The sequence below is a fragment of the Canis lupus genome, chromosome 37 (genome assembly GCF_003254725.2).
Source record: "Canis lupus dingo isolate Sandy chromosome 37, ASM325472v2, whole genome shotgun sequence".
In the NCBI taxonomy this organism is placed as follows: domain Eukaryota; kingdom Metazoa; phylum Chordata; class Mammalia; order Carnivora; family Canidae; genus Canis; species Canis lupus.
Window position 1 is genome coordinate 16,663,441 of NC_064279.1, and position 22,220 is coordinate 16,685,660.

General features: G+C 40.5%; 1 protein-coding gene across 6 annotated transcripts in view; it reads right to left on the reverse strand.

Annotated features, from left to right (window-relative positions):
- Positions 1-22,220, reverse strand: part of PLEKHM3 (pleckstrin homology domain containing M3) — a 173,482-nt gene that overhangs the window by 134,115 nt on the left and 17,147 nt on the right. For all 6 annotated transcript variants that reach the window (XM_025442008.3, XM_049106765.1, XM_049106767.1 and 3 more), the window contains exons 2-3: positions 16,953-17,872; positions 943-1,878 (exon numbers count right to left, since the gene is read on the reverse strand). In XM_025442008.3, coding sequence (XP_025297793.3) covers positions 943-1,878; positions 16,953-17,550 — 1,534 coding nt within the window. In that variant the 5' untranslated portion in view covers positions 17,551-17,872. The remainder of the gene's footprint in view (positions 1-942; positions 1,879-16,952; positions 17,873-22,220) is intronic.

The window sequence follows — 22,220 nt, forward strand, 5'->3', positions numbered from 1 at the left end:
ATCCCACATCGGGCTCCCGGTGCATGGAGCCTGCTTCTCCCTCTGCCTGTGTCTCTGCCTCTCTCTCTCTCTGTGATTATCATAAATAAATAAAAAAAAAAAAAAAAAAAAAAATGACCTTCATGGTAAATTTACCTTCAGGATAAATTTCTTGTCCTGTATTGTGGGGTTTAGTGAAAGGGAAATAACTGGATTTAGTTTATAGTAGATATATAGATTTGGTTTAGTGAGGGTTCTATTCTGCCTGGAGTACTGGTTGGGGGAAAGTGCAAGGAATGGGAGGTAGGGCAGAGAAGCAGTAACAGGGTTTGAAGAAATGACAGAGGATCGGCCTTGAACTCTACTTTGCGCCTCACCCTTCCACAGCAGTTCCAGAAGCCCCAGTTTCCCCGGGGATGAAGCACAGGCCCACTGTGACTCAGAGGTCATCTGTTGAATCATCATCCACCCTGCTGTTAGCCACCTCCAGATTTTCTGTCAAGGCTGACTTTCTAGATTCTACCTTAACAGGATTTGACAAGGTCATGATCAATGACAGTTACTGACTATGGACATTTTTCTTCCCTAAGAAGTGTCTCAAGCAGTCAACTTTGGGTGTGAATGTCTCTTTTGAGACAATTTGTGACATCCACATTCCCAGTGACCTTCTTAAGAAGACAGAGGAAATGGAATCGCAGCAGACAAAAGAAACCTAAATTCTAGTCTGGTTATGCTTTAGCTAAGTCATTTTGACTCAGTGGGGTATATCCTATCTGCTTCTGCTTACTTCACCAGCATGGCATGAAGACAGATGTTTTGATGTAGCGAACTCCTTGAAGGAGAGATGCTTTTGAAACAAGAGGTAGCTGTCACTGGCCCACTGAGGGATTTTTAAAGCGAATTCCAATTGTAGGATTCAGGATTGGTCTTTAATAAGCTTTAGACTAAAAATTCGCTTCATACCTGCACATTTGAAACTCTGAGCAGTGAGTCCTCGTTCCAAAGACAAAGTTGTCAGAATGCTGAGGAAGCTGGTGGTCACAGACTGACGTTTGTTCTTCCTGAGTTCATGCCCACCCATCTGATCCTTGGGTTTGCTCCTCAGGGTGACCTGCAGGTTTTGCTCTGAACTTCTCGCTGCATTGGCTGCTGTTCTCAGAGCCTCCATCCACTCCTCGGCCCTCTGCCGGGTCTCAGCACGAAGGCGGAGGACATCTTGGGGGAAAATGACTTGAAAGCAAGAGTCACAGTCGTCCAGGTTGTCCATCTGGACAGCCAGACACACGTCCACATTGTAGCTTAGCAGGGGATCCTCGTCTAGCTTGCCAGGTTGAAAAGCCATAAGGTAGGCCCTGCTCAGCACAAAAGTAAATGCCTTCCAGTTGTTTTGGACAGTTAGCCTGTACAGCGTCCCTGATTTAATGATGTTTTGGTATTGTTTGGGGCTATCCAAGACAGGTGATGGCGCAAACAGCTCACTGGATTTCTTCTGTAAACAATGATTCTGTGTACAGTCAACGTGATGACCAAGCCCTGGTGAGTTTGCCAACTCGTCCTGCCGTCCCACGTAACCAGGCACAGCGGCGTGCACAACTTCCCAAAGCTTCTGCCCCCAGTCCAAAGCCTCCCATGGTGACTCTGCCTTTAACTGCAGCTGGGTGTTGTCATACAGAACGGTATCCACCAGCCTGGCCTCCAGATTGCCCAAAACAGATATGCTCTGGAAGTGTGAAAGCTGGTAGGTGGCATAGAGGGCTTGATTGCCACTGCTGTCAAGGCTGTAGAAGTATAAGTTGTAGGGTGAAAGTTCTGCGTAACAGCTTTGCCAGTAACTGTCATGGTCCTTCCTAATCTCCAGGTATCCCTTCTTCAGAATGTTTGGGAATGCCTGCTTGTGTTCTAGAAAGAAAAAACAACAAGACGAGAGAAGCAATGTGTATTAATTTATGCATATGAGTGAACTCAATGAGATGAAAAGGCAGATGCAAGGAACCAAAGAGATCAGATCTTTCTGGTTCAAAGCAAACACAGTAGAAGCAGTACAGTTTACAAATGACAAGATGTAACTGGGGGGAAATTTCAGGTCTAAAGAACTTCACAAGGGTAGAATCATGAGCGTAAGAGGTGGGTGGTTTGCAATGTCAGTGTGACATGCAGAGGCCTGAGTGGAAAACAGAAATACTGGAATAACTGGGATTATCCCCCTTGAGCCCACAAAACACCTGCACTTCCCCAGGATTTCATGTTTTCTAGGTAACATTCTACAGAGTACCAAATACATGAGAGAGAATATTCCTATCACTTGACCTAACTCCTTGCTAATACTCTTACCTTTCTTTGGGTTAGGAAAGCCAGGAAGAGTCAATGGAAAGGACAGAGCATGAAGTGTGCTACTGATAGACTCCTGCTTCTCAGACCTCCCCCAATAGTCTTCAAGGCCAGTTCATGAGCCTTCTGTCTTCTAATCACTTCCCCAGGCTTGACTCAACTAGCTCGTTTTAGGTCTCTGGTTACATAGCAGTTCTCTCACACCTCTTGAGCCTGGATGCTCTTGTACTGTTCCTTCTGCTTACAATGTTCCTTCCCACTGCTTCCACCAGCTACCACACATTTATCCTTCACTTAGCCTTAGGTTCCTGGAAGAGCCTTATCCTCTCTTCCAGGAACAGAGTCTGTCCTGACTCCCCCAATCCCTCACCTGCAAAGACATGGCCCTGGGTCAGTAACTGGTAGTATTCCTATTATTCCTCTCTGATGGGTTGTCAAGCTATATTATAATAGTTTATTTCAATCTCTGAGTAAATAAAATAAATTTTGAAGTTTTTAAAAAAAAGTCTGTCCTTCCCATTGGACTGTAAGCTCCACCGAGGACAGAGGAGAGGTCTGTCTTGTCATCCTTCTATCACAGCACATAATGCAATGCCTAGGACATAGTAGGCTCTTAAAAAGTACTTGTTGAATGAGAAATATAGCTCCTAGCACAATACCCAACATATAATAGGTATAACTTTTTTCCCTCCCCGTTTCACTAGTTTATCTGGTCATGCCATCTTTAATCAATGATTAGCTGCAATGTATACAAGTTGAGTACTTTAATAGAAGGAGACTATCATTTGGGAGACTTCCTTATACTTTTTATAAATCCATGCAAAAGGCAGCACCCCTCTCTGGTAGAGATTTTCATTTCATCCTTTCTCAATTTCTTTGCTAAGATACATCAGAGACGGTCACAAACTAATTGAGTCATTCCCTAAAGAAGACATATCGCACTCCCAAAGTGTATGATTTCTGATCTTGGCTGAAGGAAAAAAAAAAAAAAAAAAAAAAGGTAACATAGATCTAGATCTTAAAATAGCAAACTAAAAGAGAAAAGGAAAGAAATGAGACAGAGAAAAGCCAATTTTACCTGCTTTACATCTCTAGTCCTGACATTCATTAGTATTTCTGTGATAACTCAAAAGCCATTAATTTCTTGCAACCTACACTAATCCCTTTGTAGAGAGAGATAATGGATGCCTATTCTCAGTTATCTATCTTTTCTGATAATGCAATAAGGGAGGTAGTGCTGTTAGAAACACTGCTGCTACCTCTCCCCCTCTCATTTTCATCAAGCACTGATGGTAGTTCACTATTTTCCATAATAAGACTTGTAACCATGTATCCCTCCATCCCCATCTGTCTTGTGACCCCGTGGCTCAGCTATGTATCCCTTAGTAAAATAAAAACCACCTTTCTGTTTTTAGCTAGGAATTTTTCTCTTCTTTCCTCCCTTAGAGCTTTTTACAACAGCTAGCATGAATTAGAAATTCTACTTTAATTGGGCCCAAGCCAGCAGCAAACTCAACTAAAAACTCATCTCTTTCTGACTGTCCAAGCCAGGGTGGTAGATGCCAGCTTGGGTGGACAGAGTGAGAAGTCCTGCCTAGGTGGTTCAAAGGCCCCCTCACTTTCTTGATGTAGAGTAAGGGTAGAGAATGCATTGTGTTTCCAGATTTTGCCCCCACCTGGCTTGGCCCTCCCTAAATAGGTATGTTAAACTGAGCCAGAAGAGACTGGTGTTGATAATAGGAAATGACCCATACTTATAGGCTGTAGTTGTACCATTAATTTCTTGAAAAAGAACAATCAAGAAGAGAGCATACGTGATCAGAAAGCTATCCTGTGGTGTGCATATTCCTCTCTGGAGGGTCTTACTATATTTCCTGTATGAAGTATTAATGGTCTTTGAGTTCTAGAGAGCTCAAGAACTACCATTTCTCTTTAGTCTCTAACAAAGGCTACTTTCTATTTCTTAAATTTTTTTAAGGTTTTATTTATTTATGAGAGACACAGACAGAGAGAGAGAGAGAGAGAGAGAGAGGCAGAGACACAGGCAGAGGGAGAAGCAGGCTCCATGCAGGGAGCCCGACGTGGGACTTGATCCCAGGTCTCCAGGATCATGCCCTGGGCTGAAGGCGGCACTAAACCGCTGAGCCACCCGGGCTGCCCAACTTTCTATTTCTATCGAAAGTTTGTTTTTAATATTTGCACTACTGACAAATCAGTAATTTATAGTTCATCATTAATTTACAGCTCAATTTTTATATCCCTAGACCATATCATTTCAGTTCATTTAATTAACCTCACATCATTATTGTAAAGTGTTCAGTTTCACAAATGAGTAATATAAAATCTATTTAACCAATATCATAAATGATTCAGAAGAGACCACTGACAAAGATTATGACCATTTTCTCAACAAAACAGGAAAGGATGATCAAAATGAATCACTATACCCAAAAATTTCAAAATCACGAGTAATCCCTTAGGAAAAAGAGGGAAACCACCCCCTTGAATTCTTCATTTCCCCATTGCTTTACACTTTGACTAATATGAAGACCTGGTTCAGTTCCTCTGCAGGTCTTCTTCTTCCTCTTCTCCAAGTCCTGTAATGTCAGTGCCATGGCTTAGGGACAATGACTGCTATTTACTGAAGAGGAAGAAGGGAACTTTCCCCATCATGTGTACTGCCACTTTGGTACAGCCAATCTGCCAGAGTTCCTCTTTTGCTATTGTTTCCTCTATCTGTTCTCAGAAAAGTTTCCTTTCTCATGGCCACCACCTTAATCGAGGTCTGGGTTGTTTGTTTTTTTTTTTCCTATTGTGGTACAATTGTCATATAACATTATATTAGTTTTAAGTATACAAATGTATACAAATGTAATGATTTGATATCTGCATATAATTTGAAATCATCACCACAGGAAGTCTAGTTCACACCCGTCAGCATACATAACTACAAAACATTTTTTTCTTGTAATGAGAACTTTTTTTTTTAAGATTTTATTTATTTATTCATGATAAACACACACAAAGAGAGAGAGTGAGAGTGGCAGAGAGACAGGCAGAGGGAAAAGCAGGGTCCATGCAGGGAGCCCCATGTGGGACTTGATCCCAGGACTCCAGGATCAGGCTCTGGGCCGAAGGCAGGTACTGAACCGCTGAGCCACCCAGGGATCCCCGTGATGAGAACTTTTAAGGTGTATTCTCTTAGCAACTTCCAAATATTCAATACAGTATTATTAACTGTAGTTGCCATGCTGTACATTACATCCCCATGACTTTTTATTTTATAACTGGAAAGCTGTACCTTTAAGACCTAATCCAGGTCCAGATGGGCTCCCACCTCTAGTCCTCTTTCCCTCCGGGGCCATCTCACGTGCTATTACCAGGGTCACTCACAGCCCTTCCCACACCCCCTTTCCCGGCCCAAAACCCTTCACAAGTTCCCTAGTGTTATCCAGTAAAGTTCAAACTCCTTAAGACATTTTATTATGGAAAATTTCAAACACACTCCAAAGCATGTAAAAGAGTAAAACAAACACCCAGGGACTGATCCTTCAGCTGCAAAAATCAAGTCTCCGCTATTCTTGTTTCCTACCTCCCGCCCCTCTCTGACTCTGGCTTTTTATTGGTTGTTTTGGCTGCAATATTTGAAAGCATATTGCTAACACTTTATCATTTCTACTCTAACTACTTCAGGGCTATCTCTAATCTGACAGATAAAACTTTAATACACACACACACACACCATTTTCACACTCAACATGAATAATTCCTCATCTAATACCTAGTCTGTATCTGATTTCCCCAGATTATCTCAAAAAATTATTTTACACAGATGACTTGTTCAACTTCGTTTCACACATTGATTTGGCTGATACATCTTTTAAGTCTCTTTAAATCTATAACAGTTCTTTCTCCTTTTTCTTTCATGCCACGTATTTATTGAAAAATGAGTTCATTTGTCCTGTAGAACTTCTCACATTCTGGACTTGGCCGAGTGTAAGCTCATGGTATTATTTGAATGTTCCTCTGTTTCCCATGTTTCTGTCAATTGCAATTTAGATCTTGAGGTTAATTTAGTTTTTTATTTTGGGGGTCTTTTTTTGGGCAAGAATATGTAACAGGTGGTTGTCCCACTTCCAAGGGTATTAAGATTGATTAGGGAGTTTAGAAGATGTTAGTCTGATCCCTCCATAATAACTTTCCCCACTGACCTTTCACACAATGCAAGCACTTTTCTCCACTCCCCCATATATCAGCCAGGTGACCTGATGCTGTTTCTACCCCCCACCCCTCCCAACCTTTGTGCATGTTCTCTCATTGACCTTTCTGCCCAGATCTCCCCTCGCCTCTGCTTGTGTGTATTTTCCTCACACATGAGGCCTAGTACAAAAATCTCACCTATTCCTGAAGAACTTCTTCATCCCCTCTAGTTGAAAATAACTGTTGTCCTCTGAACCCCCAAACTCTATGGCTAGATTACTCTGATGACTCAGATTTCAGATACTATCTCACATTTATCACATATATATTCAGTTATATAATAATATTATTCAAAATATCAGAAAGAAATGTAAAATGCAACAAGAAAAGTTTTTGCCTCCATATCCCAGCATCCACAATCCTCCTGTCCAAACTGTATACTGTTTGATATGAAGCCTTCAGATGTGTTATATATGCAATAATATAAACAATAATTCGAGGTATATTATATTTATATAATTATTGAAGTTACTCACTTTCATGTTTATTATTTTATGCAATTTTATCTTTTTAAAAACCATTATATCCCAAATCAAATATATGAAAGAAACATTTCAGTAATCTAGTTTACCAAGAAAATCTGGACTGCCTGAGTCAAGCACAATGAATGAAGTCACAAAAATAGATTCTGAAGATCAGGCAATAGAATGAAAGTCAAAGAGCAACATTGCAATGTTTTCAAAGAACTCAAAAGCCCAATGTGATGCCAATATTCCAAATCAAAGTTATCTAGCCAAATTTAAAGGAAACATTTAAATTCTTATAACAAGATTAATAAATGTGAAAGGAAGCCAAGGTGGAGAGTGAATGGAGACTAATCATAATACTTCAGTGTGACACTATCTAAGACAAGCCTAAAAGGATTGCCTTTCAAAGTCTGGCAGGTATGTTACATTTCTCCTGTGGTGGAAGGGGCTAGGAAGCTCTTTGAGTCTCTTGTAAATAACAGCACTGATACCATTGATGAGGGCTCCAGCCTTGTGATGTGTGTACCTCCCAAAGTCCGTATCTCCTAATACAATCACTTTAGGAGATAGGAGTTCAATATATGAACTTTGGGAGTGACATAAATATTCAGACCATAATAGCAACCAGAAACTCATGTTGCTCAATTTCTATCATATCTTTTAGTCTTGACAACTCATTCTTTATTTCAGTGGATCCCAAACACAATCCCCACAACAGTTTTTCCACACTTCCTTTATTCTTTCCAAACACCTAATCCCACTGCTTCATTTTGTGCACTGCAGGGAGCTCCTTTATATGTATTATGCTTGGCTTCATGTCAATGTTGCAATAGCTAATGTCCTGTGCAAATGCTACAGCACACAGTGGTTAAGGCCATAGGTGCTGAAGCCAATGAGCCTAAATTGAAATAGTAATTCTGCCCTTACTGGCTGTGTGACCCGGGGCAAATTACTTAACCTGAGTCTCAGTTTCATCATCTTTAAGATGGTTATAATAACAGCACCTACCTCACGGTACTGTTGTGAGAAAGAAATGAGTAGTTCTTAGAACAATGCCTAATACATTGTGAGTATTCAACAGATGTTTCTTATTTTGGTCGTCTGGCCTCAAAGGAATCTTCTTTCCTCCTTGTTAGAGCTAACTCTTCCACCTCTACTCTGTGCCTAATTCCTTCCTACTTCTTCAGAATCCCTTCCTCTGCAACATCTTAATATTATCCCTCCACTAATCTCTTTTCCTTCTGTTTTCCAATACCCTAAGGTTTGTCATATCTATTAAAAAAGCATTCACTTGATCCTACCTCTCATCCACCTCAATCGGTCTCCTTCCTTCAGACGCCAAATTCTCACATTGCCTCCACGTCCCGTTCCACACAATCTGGCTTCTGACTACTGCTCTGACCTCATCTCACATCATTTCACATCCCTTCTCTCATTCCAGCCACATTCTTTTATGTTCTGTGAACAAGTTGAGTGCAGGCCAGCCTTAGGAATTCGGAGGTTGCTCTAGCCTCCATTTGGAACTTCTCTCCTCAGCCCCACTGACTTACATGCCTCCCTCACTTTTTTTCCCCTCAGCTAGGACACCCTTTACCACCTTAAAGAGTCCCCTGTCTTATACCTTGCTTTATTTCCCTCAGAGAACTCTCTCCTTCTCCTTGAGGGCTGGGGCCTGGATATCTCTCTCACTCCTGTGTGTTAAGTGGCTGGCCCTATAAATATTTGTTGAATGCATGTACAAAGGACTCTGCTAGAATCTGTGAAAACCAAATGAATCAGACACAGATCCTGTCAACAGATCTATGGCCTAATTAGAGCCCTTCTTTTTCCTTTCACAAGTCTCACTTTCTCTTTGGTCACAGCCACCCTAAGTTGAGACCTTATTGCTTCACAGTGTGATAACTGGCAGAGTAGTCTAATTAGTTTCAAATCTCTTCATTGCTTCCATCTACCAATCCATCCTATATTCTGAGGGGGCCTGATGGGAGCCAATAAATAGCATCCCTTTACTCACCCAAGTTTTAAACCAACTGAGACTGATAGGCATTGTCAGACACATGGAGATCAAAACATCAGCCAGTTGGAGGATGTGGCTTAGGTGTCCTCCTACCAAACATACTCACCTCTGAGTCACAAGCAGTACTGATCACCACAGGCTCCCCCTCCTGAGGGACTGCCCACGAAAGGCTGATGGATGGAGGAGGAAGTGTGAAGGAACAGACCAGAATTAGGGCTTCCTGTGAGAGAGGATGAGTTATCTACATCTAGTTCCTCTTCTAAACTTGCCTATAAGTTGCTCCTCCCTGGGGGTGGAGTATGCAAAGGGAAGGAAAAAGGCTAAGGGTGTTAACATAACTGATATCCATTTACAAAGACAGAAAAGCTACAGGAGAGGAGGTTCCCTAGTACCTACCCCCATTACCCCACAATCATGCTGACTTATATACTTTTTATAAAACATCTTTTTAACCTTGACTTTCAAGTAATTCTCAAGTGTTTCTGTGCTAAACATATCACATGAAGTCTATCTGTTTGGCTTTGAATGTCCTCCATGACCTCAGACTACAACCCCCCTGCAGCCCTGTTTGACTTAGCCTCCCGGACATCTCACACACACGCTGTGTTCACTTGATCTTGTGCTCAACCCTCTAAACCCAGCTGAAGCATCCTTTCCTCAATGAAGACTTCTCTGACATTCTAGATTACAATCATGTCTCTTTTCTTTATATTCCTAGTTAACAAAACATGGTTTTTCAAGTCTATTTGTTTCATGTTATAGTATCCAACTGTTTAAGCCAGAAACTAGGGGAGAAAGTTTTAAATAATTTTAGGGTTTTGTTCTCCTCATTAGAGGCACACAAGAGAAGTGACATTAACAGGATTCACATTAATCATGACACTGCCACAAATGTCCATAGAAAAGAATATGAAGAGATTAATACTACAGGAACCAAAGAGAGGCTGTGTCTTGAACATATGAAATATGCTCCTGAGGCCAACACTCAGCAGTGGCTCACAGATACTTGTTAATAAACTAATTCTGGCAGAAATGAAATAGACTCAAGTAATGTCTTTTCTGAGAGCTACTTTGGAGACCTGTCTTTATGGGTAAAGTAGACTATCCCATTGGCTCTCCCTTCATAATAAACCTAGGGGAAAAGACATATTATCTGTGCAGGCTGTAATTTATCTGGCTACATATTAGCTGGACAGATATACCAACTTAGGGATCTTCTCCATCTAAGTCCTTCGCTATGGGCAACAGTGATAGAGCATTAGTCCACAGTCCTGGTCAATTTCACTTCTAAGTGACTCCCACTAGGAGATCACTGACCCAACTTCTTAAATGCAGAGGCTTTCTGCCTTCTGTGACAAGGGTAATCCCTAGTCTTTAAGAATTTTGTGGGCAGCCAGGGTGGCTCAGCAGTTTGGCACTGCCTTCAGCCCAGGGCCTGATCCTGCAGACCAGTAATCGAGTCCCACGTTGGGCTCCCTGCATGAAGCCTGCTTCTTCCTCTGCCTGTGTCTCTGCCTCTCTCTGTATGTGTCTCTCTCATGAATAAATAAATAGAATCTTAAAAAAAAAAAAAAAAAGAAAGAATTTTGTGACCCAGAAAACAATTCCAAACCAACTTCCAAGCTATGACCATTCATTGCCATGGTGGGCTTTTCACTGTTTCTGTAGGAATTCTATAGGACTTAAGTATAAAAGATTATAAAATAATATAATATAAAAGAATCTCCCATACATATTTAGGCCAGCAGATTTTTTTTTTTTTTAAGACCAGCAGATTTTAAGGTAAATATCATTTTCAGTGTCTTTGGGTAACACATTAGAATCATAGAAATTTAAAGTCAGAAGGGACTCTTTAGCCCAGTCTCATCTGAGGTAGAACTTTGTCCATTGTTTACCTCATTATATGTCCTCCTGCTTCTTTACCAACAGAACCCTAAAAAAACAAGATATGCTTAATCCAATCACAGAAATGCTATTTTCCCTTGCCAGACACTGCTTTAGGAGTGTGACTCTAGCTACCGAGAAGGTACTATTAGGGACCACTGGGAAAGAGACCCAGAGGAGGTGCTCTGGCTTTTCCTTCTTGACTTTGGCTATTGGTATATAAGAAAATGACTTTTGGGACTGCTGTAGCTATCTTGTACCAATGAAAGAAAAGAAGAGACATTACCAAGATACTGAGAAGCAGAGCAAAAAGATGGAAAGTGTCTAGATTCTTGATGAGCCAGGGACTGCCTACATCTGGACTTCTTAAGTGCTTACTGCATATAGTGCTTGATATTCACTAAGTGTTCCACAGCTACCTGTTACATAGATGAAAACATAAGATGGTAAATGACCTTATTACTTATGCCACTTTTAGTTGGGTATGTTGGTAATTGCCTCTGAAAATATTCTTAACTAATCTGACAGATTTGGAAAGAGATCCCAGGAAGCAAAATGACTTGGCCAAGATTATACCACAAAGTATACAAGTTGAAAGAACTCTAACCTCCAAACTTGGAATCTAGATCATACTGTATTTATTTGTGGTAGAGGGAATGAAACTTCCCCAGGCTTGAGAGACAGCATTATTGAGTAGTTATGTGTGGCCTCTGATGTCAGGCCTGGTTTAAAATCCTAGTCTCACCACATACTACTGCATGGCCTTGGATGAGGTCAACTTCTCTAAGACTCAGTTTCCTCATTTGTAAAATCAGAACAACATCATCTGTCATATTAAACTATTATGAATATTGAATAAGATAATAGACTTGTCTTAGCACACAGCTGAGCATAAAGTTAACTCTCATTAAATGATAGTTCTTACTGATAGTATTAATAACAAACTTTATTCAACTTAAGTTATCGGGAAGGAAAAAGGAAAGAGAGGCTATTTCCATTCTGGAAAACAAACAAAACAAAATGGTACTGTTTTGAGGTTCCAAGCACCAATACATAGAGTTCAACCAGACATTTTGCATATGCTCATACTTGGTACAAAACAAAGTTTTCTATGATATTGTTTACAGCATCAAAAACCTTCCAACCTAATGTGGGAGATGGATATACAAGCAATTACCTATAATTCATAGCAGAATAAAATATGCTATGAAAACATATAATGAAAGAAAAAAAGAATTTTAATTGAAAAAAATACAGAAAGGTCTGAGGGAAGACATGGCATTTGGATTAGTCCTTAAAAGATAATGGTGGATTCTGAAAGGTGAAAAAGCTAGGGAAGGCATTCTGGATGGAGAGACAGCATGAGCAAAAGTTCAGGAGCTTGAAAGGACATGGCACATTCAAAAATGGCACATAGGTGGAGTGATGGAAAGTGCGAGCGATAAGGCTGGGAAGATATCTGGGTGCTTTATAAAACTTATACTTGATTTTGTAAAGAACTGGGAATGATAATTCATTTTTGAGAACAGAGAGGAATGAACAGATTTGTGTTTTAAGAAGGTAATTCTAGGAGTTTGTGAAATCAGTAACTATAGTTCTCCTTAGCCAAGAAAGATAAACTATATCAACAGAGCAACCACAAAAAAAAAAAACATCAGAAACTTCATTTTCAGAGTTCCCATATAGAAATGTTAGGATTAGGATTTGGGCTGTTGATGAGGCATGCTGGGTTCCCAATAGCTGCCACAGGCCAACATTTAATAATGTAACCAGTGGAAACTATACAACCATTTAAAATCAACTTTCTGTGACCTATTTTAGCAACTTCTTTGTACTGACTAATCTTGCTAAAGGGTGAATCATAAATTCAGCAAGAGACCATGTCCTGGTGACCTCACTTGTTCTAAGCCTGCAGGAATATTCCCACCTCTATTGGCTCCAAGGCTTCTGAGAAACATCATAATTGAAAAAGTAGTCATTTTAGTATAAGTCCCAAATTTGGCTTTTTTTTTTTTTTAAGTGAAAGATGGGGGGAAAAGGGAATCAAAACAGAGTAACATGAAACTCAAGATAAAGAAACCATACTGCCATGGTTTTTCTAGCTCTAAAGAAAATCTCTGCTTGAGATCTTCTCCTAAAGTACTGAGAACAAGAAGATACAGGTATAGACATGGTACCAGGTCACCAGAGAGTGAAACCAAATGAAACAAAAGCCCAGTTGACCACTGCCCTTGCCAAGCAGATGAAAATGTGAACACAGTCAGGGAGAGAAAAGTCAGTCAGATTCTGACAGTCTGTTGAGTTTCAGAGCTCCGTAGCTAACGCAAAGGATTTCTTTTAAAGAAAAAATTGATTTTAAAAATTACAACCACAGCAGCTTACCCAAAAGTAGAGTTAGTTACAAGGCACACAGAAATTCTTCTGTTTAAATAATTTCAACCATACCCATATTTCCATTACGACCTTCCATTATCGGTCTGACTATATATAGTTAATTAGCTCCCATACAACCATGAGTCAGGATCAGTTCAAATATATCCTAAAATGATAGAATTTTAGAGTTGGGAGGATTTAGAGACAATTCAACCTGCTTCACTAGGTTCTTAAAGGCAACTGACAAGCGATTTTCCCAAACCTACATAGTTGAGTCCTAATTGAGTGTTCTTTGCACACACCTTCACCTTCCTCTACTATGTGTATATGTTTATAGGTATAAGTACGTGTATGTGATCTATTTTTCATATCGGTAACATAGCTAGTGTCCACATGTTCATATGATTTTTTTATGTTCTTGCTATAATTTGCATTTATATTTGGATTGTAATTCTATGATGTTAGGATCCTGTCTTCCTTATCCTATGGGAAATTCCCTCCTGCCTGTGGCTGAACAAGAACAGGATGGCAGTGATAGAAAAGGGAAAGGGTTAAGTACATATATTAATCAAAAGCATGCCTGTACAGAACTAAGATTAGTGCTAGCACAAGCAATGAGCTGTTCTGGTTGTAGGATTAGGACCGTCCCCCAGGGCCAGTTCCTTGTCATACCTTGCTACAGCTGCCCAGAGCATGGCAGCAAGGATGGGAGCTGACCATGAAGAAGCTTTGTCTCCACTACCTGTCTTGAGGATTTTTAGAAATAACTGTTCTGACATGTGGTGGTGGATGTGCTAACTAGACAGGGGGAATCGTTGCACTATGTATATGTATATCAAATCATCACAACATACACTTTAAATGCTTCCAACTTGGTCAATTATACTTCAATAAAGCCGAGAGGAAAAATCTGCCTATTTCCATCTTGTCTTAGATTTAGTGCTTCCCAGTGATTTAAGATCTAACCTTTTCAACATTGTTATCCCACCCTCAGATAGTGCAGACAGTCTTAACAGGGTGGGATTCAAGCCACACCCACCAACCTAGTAGGACCCACAGACAGTACCCTTCATCTACTTAGCACTGGCAACATTCCCTTGTATGAAGCCTGTCCTGGGTCTGTCTCTGCCTGAGGCAATGAAATTTCTAGAATGCATTCTAAATCTGCTTCTAAGTAAGACTGTAAAAGGCAGCCAAAGATGGGCCAAAACCCCAAAGCCCTCTTCCCAGAGTTACAAACCCACGGGGCCAGTTCACTTAAACTCTTCCACATAGCCAAAATTCAAAAGTATGAAGGGCAAAGTTATAGTCTTCCTTTCATGGACTCACTGGTCCTCCAAAGAACTGTTGCCAGCTCTGCACTGACCATATATTTTAGTGAATATGTTAAACTCAAAAAACAATCCTTACTTATCTAGGCTGCTTTGTGTGACTCACTTTCTCCTTGTTAGGGATCTCCTGAGGGATTAATTGTAGTTTGATGGACATCATCCAGGTCTGTCTCTTCCACACCACTTCCCACCCTCAACACCCACAGGGCCTGATTGCTAATAAGGCTTTTCAAAGTAGAGGGTTTTGGAGACCTAGATCTACTGGCTTCCAAGGAAAGGGTTTATAGCTCCAGCTTAGTGGTTAAAAGTGTGGACTCTGGAAAGACTGCCCAAGTTCAAATCAAGGATCCACGTAGTACCAGCTATGGAACTCTAAGCATATAACTCAAGCTCTCTGTGACTCAGGTTTCATCATCCTCAAAATGGGATCAGTAAAAATATCTATATTACCAGAGTATTCTATGAATTAAATAAGCTGCTATTTGTAAGGAACTTAAAATAGTGCACAGCGTTTGTTACTGTCGCCATTTTTCCCTTCTCTTCCTACCTGGGCTCTCTTACCCTGAGAACAGACATGCTGGGTGCCTGGGTGTTGGCTCTGATAGTGACAAGGAGGCTGCTAGTCTGTTTGATGTATTCTGCTCTCATATATCCCAAGCAAAAAGCTAGGAAGGAAATGATCTTCAAATCCAAAGCAATAATCTTGTATAAAGAAACACTATTAAGGAACCGGGAAAAGTTGAGGAGGGATGCAAAATTACTTCAAATGACTGCCAGCTTTACAAAGACTAAAGAGCAAAGCATAATTATCGCACGAGGCTTTGTGCTCACCAAGCAGCAGTCACATTCCTCCACAAACGGGAATCCTAACTGTATGTATGCAACCCGGGAGTCTGAGAGGTATCTGGATACTCCTCCAAGGCCAGGGCACCAACATTCTGCCAATATGAGGGGCCACGTTATACACCATATCTGTTTGATTTTCTGTTATCACAAAGATAGTTCAGTGCAGCCTTCGAGATGAAAGCAAGTCTTCATTTTTCACTGCTGCTAAAGAGTTTCACAGAGAGGATGTGCAGGTTATGAAATGCTAGATGATGGCACAAGGCCCTCAGAAAAGAGGGTAGAACTTTTTTCTAGAAAGACACAAACTGGCTGACCAGTAGGAGACAGTAAACAGCTGATCACAAATCAGTGTGAGAGGAGGGAATGAATGGTTCACTTCCCACTAACTCATTAATAATATGAGAAAGCACACTTCAGAGAGGCCAATTTAAGAAAAACGTATTGTGAGGCCCTTTTATAAAGAGACTATGCCTAGGAAAAGTAGGAGTGATTGGTAGTGTCACTTTGATTCTCATTGAGGAGTTTCAAATTTAATCAATAATAGTAATATTATTAAATGTTTAAGATAGCTAAAAGAAAATGCTTGGGGAAATGAAGAGATGGTCTATCACACCTCACAGAATTCATGTGCACATGTACATGTATGAAGTACAAAGAAAAAAAGAAATTCAGGGCTCCACCCCATGACATCTCTCACCTTCTCCTCCTTCTACCCTCCATGGGGTCCTCTGTTCCCCCCTGCACCTCTCATCTCCTCACCTTCATTCCCACTATAATCCTGACTGAGTGTCCTCTACTGCAACCCCCTTTCTGCATCTTAGTGTCTTTTGTGGTCCAGCTGAAGCTCCATGAACTCTCATAAGCCCTTCCTGACAAGCCCAGCACAGTGTCTTCTTCCTTCTTCTGTCCTCTCATAGTCACTGTCACTTGCTCATTGAAAGTATAATATAAAGTAAAACCCAACAATATAAAGTAAAACCAAAGCTCCCTCACAAATATTTCAGTTGACTATTAGTTTCTCTCACTCCTGGTGCATTCTTGAGGGTTTGCTTGTGTCTGATCCCCTTGGCTAAAGCAAGAAGTTCTTTAAGGCAGGGATGGTATCTTTACGCATCTTTAAACGCTTCACAGCACAAGACTATGCCCAGTGTGTGATCTGATGAACATGTACTGATGCGAACAAGCAGTATCAAACTGTACAAAAGCAAATACTACATGAATTAGGAGACTATTCAGATTCTAACACATAAGATTAAAAGGGAGATTAACCAGTCATCTTTGCACTCAGCACTTCTTATGAAGACACCAAGACTGAGGCTTAAGGTAAAGTGTGAAAGCAAATGGAAGAGGGAGCTTAATTAGCAAACCAGAGAGGGACACTGGAGAGTACACTTCCTCTGAGGTAAATGGAAGAGAGACAAAGGAAAGTCAAAGATTGTTCAATAGCAGTCAGATATAAAAACGTACCAGTATTTCCTTGAGCATCTTCGACCTTATTTGGTGAGGATGACAGAAAAGCTGGTCTGGTGAAATGAGGGCCCCGAAGACATGGCTGCTGCTGCAGAGGCATGGTTTGGAGGACTAGCCTCCAGTCCACCTGGGTAATATCTGACCTTGACCGAGTATGCCCCGGCTTAAAAGTAGAGGTCTCATCCAGTAAGTCATTCACGGAGCGAGGCCTGTCCCTCCGACGCTGACAGATGTTGAAAAAGTTAAAGGTCGATGCTTCCTTTTGTTCCATCCACGAAAGATTATCTGGAGCTGTCCCTTTCTGGACCATAAACTGTTCTTTGGCAGGGAAGACATTTTGAGCTTTGGTTTCCAAGAGCCTGCTCTTACAGTGGTCCCAAATCAGGCCCCCCTTGCCCAGGGAGGCAACATTTCTGATAGCACCATTATCTGTTATGTTAGTGAGAACTTCATGCCCCACCAATTCGGGGACTTCCTGAATCCCATAAACCTCAGCTTGCTGCACAGCCTTCTCTAGCTTACTGTCAAAAGTACTAAAGAAATCCTCAGTAACTTCCAAGGCCGGGCTGATATCATCCACTTCCAAAGCTTCCATGTCACAGGCTCTAAGAGGCCTAAAGCTCCTAAGCTGGTTCAGGAAAGGGCTTCATTGAACATTCATTCACCCAACAAAAGGAGATGTGCTTCAGCAATAGAGTTCTGGAAACAACTGAAAGAAACATTCATTCGACTGCCTTCAACAGGCCAAGCACAAGGATAGTTGATGTTTTTTTCAGTCATTAAAAGCATTTGCTAGCAGCTAATGGCCATTAGCAGAGGTATAGGGTGACAAATGTTCCTTTGAGATTATTCTTCATTGAGATCTGTATAAAAACAGGAAGTGCTTGTCAAAGCAATGCCATGAAATCCTTAATTTCCTGGAAGAGAAGAAACAGCACAACATTGGCACATGGTTCACTGTATTGATAGTACACGAATCTGCCCAACAATTTCCCCATCTCTACATCTCTTTTATGGCAGACATGCCCCAAGGTGGACAACACCTACACAGAAGTTCATTGTCAAGAGTACACAGCATTACCGGCTTTGTGTAAGAACCTACACAGAACAGGGTGAAACACTTGATAAGGGGAATTAAGGTCAATAGCTTTTACTCATACAGAAAAGCCTTTGAGAGCAGTTGTGAAAAGACTGTCCTGGCAAATCTCTGTGATACACTGACCTATAAAACAGTAAGCAAAGAGACTAAGAATTCTGTGTCTGGGCCTACATCATAATCAGTCGAAAAGTCATAAATACACAAAAGTCCTTTCACAAACTTTGAAAGCACTGATGTTTGTCAGGCTAAAAAGTGCAAGGGGGAAGCACCCAGGGGGGCTCTGCCCTTTGATTAAACCCAAATGTTACTGTGTTTGTGCTTCCCAGGCTTGGATTATATAATACCTAATGCCTCTGGACTTCAGAATTCCTTCAGTCAGCTTTAAAAAAGGGTTTCAGGCTCCAACTCCCTGATGTTTTGGAGTATTGGCCTAGGAGTACAGGTCCAGCCTCAGGGCTGAGCAGAAAATACCTTTCATGAGCACTAACTCATTATCTCTTGGGAAAGATCTCCAAAGTCAGGCCTACGGAGCACAGACCTTGACAGTAATGCTGTCCAGTATGGTAGACACTTGCCATATATGATTATTTCAATGTAAACTTATCATAAAAAAATAAAGTTTCTCAGTCACACTATTACACTTCATGTGCTCAGCAGTCACATATACCTTTGTATTTGTACAAAAAAAAAAATCAACAAACAAAACAACTATGCAAAGGCTTTTTGCCCTTAACTACTTAAAAGTAGGTAAAGTTAGGCAATTAGGAACACTTCTATGTTTTTTTGTTTAAAACTGAGCAATTTTATGGTTAATTAAACTCATTTTTAGCACACAGGTCATTAACCATTATATTTAAGTCAACAGTACCAATCTACATTGCTTAATATATATAAACTAAATTAGTATATACAGCCCTTTATTTTAAAATGTGTCAAGACATTTGCAGTTCAGAGGAACTCTGTGGTTAACCTCTTGTGAAGTGATAATGACTATGAATTTGTCTACATTTTATATTTTGATACTTATTATATTAGCCCTCATGCAGTAAGGCACTGATTGACTTTTAGAGATAAGTATCAGTTATAATAGTTGCAAACAGGGTTTCTTTGCCTGTGTCTTCAGCTAAGCCTTAATTAAGCCTCCTGAATTATGCAACAGGGTTTCACTACTTCTATAATTTTAAAACATGGGATTTTTAGTTTCATCCTCTATACTAGAGTCTATGAAAAAAATACATAATTATGAAACTTTTAGTTCTTTCTTTACTAAAACTTCAAATGAACAGAATATAAGTGTTTAAAAAAGAAACAACAGATTCAAAATGGAGTCACTTGTGCAGAATCTGACATCAACAAATCAAGACTATCTAAACATCAGTACTTTCGGCCTTTCCCAGGAATGTGACCTTTAACCAGTTAATCTGGAATTACCTAATCAGCACTACTGAGGTAATCTGCTTGATAGATCCCTGCCCTTCCCCCAAAGGAAGGTGATCTTCCATCCCTTCTGCCTATAAAAGACTTCCATTTTACAGATTTCTATTTACTAAATGGTATGTCACCTGATTCATGAATTGCTGAATATGGCCAAACTGATCTTCAAGTTCTCACTCAAATTTTGCTTTTAACATGTTTCTCATTTTATAGAAGAGACACCAAGGTGCAGAGCAGTTAGTGATTCATTTAAGATGATACCACCCATTTTCCTTTCCTTACCTAGTGCTTACAGTTCAGTCTTTAATCATATTAGAAAGGGAGAGTAAATACCTTCAAAGTGATTCTTTCTTTTTTTAAATCAAAATGTCTAGAAATATATTCTTTGTGTTCTCTGTGTAAGTATTGATAGGCTGGTTAGATGCATATAACCATTGATGGCCAGCACCGCTATCTTGTGACTCACACATCCTAAAACCATAGACTGTTAGAGAAGGATGGAAACTTTGAAGTCATCCTTCCATCCCCACCCTTTCACAGAAGGGGACACTGGGGCCAAGAGATTATGTGATCACATGGATACTTCTGTATGCATTAGAAAGTCTTCAAAAGAAGGTGCCCTTTGAGTTGAGCCTAAGAAATTTAGAAGGTATTTGCCTAAATGGCTAGGAACAAATTATAAAGACTAAATTATTATTTGATTAGGAAGGGATTTTCAAGTTTATTGTATGACTTTCCATAGGCAGTGTGGTCAGCAATATAGTGGAAAGGGTCTGCGCTCTAGAGTCAGTTCTGAGTTCAAATCCCAATTGTTTCATTAGCTATGTGATTTGGGGGAATATTTCCCTGACCCATATCCACTCTACCCCAAGTCTTTCTCTAGGCTAACTTGTACTTTCTCTTATAGGAATTTTGAGTTTCACTATTTAGTGCTTTCCATTGCCTCTGTTTGGAATTTGTGCAGCTATTCCCTTTCCTTTCTGATGGAAATATGCATTTAACCTTCTAACCACACCCTAGACTTCTACTCTTCACTATGTGACTCAGCATTTTCCTGCCACTCATCCTCTTCTTCCTCCACTCAGTAACATAGGCCTTTCAGTCCCTCCTTTTTGACCTCCAGGCCTGTCCATGATACTATTCTCATTGCTGGAGAGATTATTCCCTCCCTCACTCTTTTGCCTATCTAATGCCAAAATAACCTTCAACCTAACATCAAGTGACACATATTCTCTAAAGTTGGCCACAACAAATTCCACCCTACGTGCTTTTCCACGATGAGACCTTGTTACTCCTCCATCTAGAACTGACTTTATTTTTCCATTCCCTTGAATCTGGGCAGGACTTGTGATGTTTTGATCAAGAGTGTGTGGCAGAAATGATGCTGTGCCCACTTGAGGCATAGCCCTTACCTGGCCTGGCAGCTCCCTCTGCCTAGCTTTTGGAGCTCTAAGCTGTTATCTAGGAACTATTTGCTAGAAAGAGAGGTCACATTGCAGCAGGAAGGCACCAGAATGTGCATGAAGAAGCCATCCTGGATGACAGCCCAGTCAAACTTGCAGAGGATTCCAGCCCCAGTCAGTATCTAACTGCAACTCATAAGAAATCCCAATTGAGGATTGTCCAGCTGAGCCTAAGTAGTCCAGAACTGTGAGAGGCAATAAATTGTTTTAATACTAAGTTTGGGAGTATTTTGTCACATATCAACGACTAATCAGGACTTTTCGCTTCTTCAGGGTGTCCCAGACTAGGCGAATTGTCCTTAAGTTTCCATGACATTTGCATGTCTGTAAATGATACGCTTTATATTTGTAATTAGCAGTTTCAATGTCAATAGCCCCTCTTAGGCAGCAGCTGCATCCTTTGGACTTCCAGAACACAGTTGCAGTTTAATAAATAGTTTTTAAGTAAATTAATGAATTATTTTTGAGTGACTATCTCTAGGATTATTAACATTGTTCCCTTTTCCTCTTTTTCCTTTGTTACGAGTACCTCTGACTTACCACTTCTTACCACTTGAACAACCACTGGCAATGAACAGTAAAGATAGCTGTTGCTTTAGCAGTAGCCAAAAAAAAAAAATTACTCTTTAATATATGAATTGACAGACCAGTGTGAGAGGTCCAGCTCTTTGCCTATATTTGCACAGTACAAATAAATAGCTAAAAAGAGTTCTTGGGAGTTACAGTGATTTATTCATTCCATAAATATTTATTGAAGCAGCTACTGAGTTCTAAGCACAGGTGATACTACAGTGAACAAAATAGACATAAACCCTGCTCTCATGGAACTTACATTACTACAAGAGTAATGGAGCTCTTACTGTATGCCAGGCACAGCTCTAAATGCTTTCGGTGTCTTACCTTCATGTGTAAGGTGTGGCTGAGAAGGCCTCCTGAGAAGGTGGTGCACTCCTCTATACCCTGCGTCAATCTGACCCATCCCATCCCAAATCCCAGCCCTCTATGAAATCTTTCCTGAGGACTCAGTCCTTTCAGATCTCTTCTTTCCCTGAATGTCTAACAAGTCAACTTTGTAAACCACCTTTTTCCTTTCAATTAGACTGTGAGCTTCTTGAGGGCAAGCCCCATCTCCACATCCATGTCCCTGTTCCACAAAACCAGAAAGGTCTTCAGCCTTTTGCCTTCCTCCCTCTAATGCACCTTCCACATCACTTCTTGTAACCCTTCAGAGTCTCTTCAGTAGAACAAGAGTCAGCAAACATTTTCTGT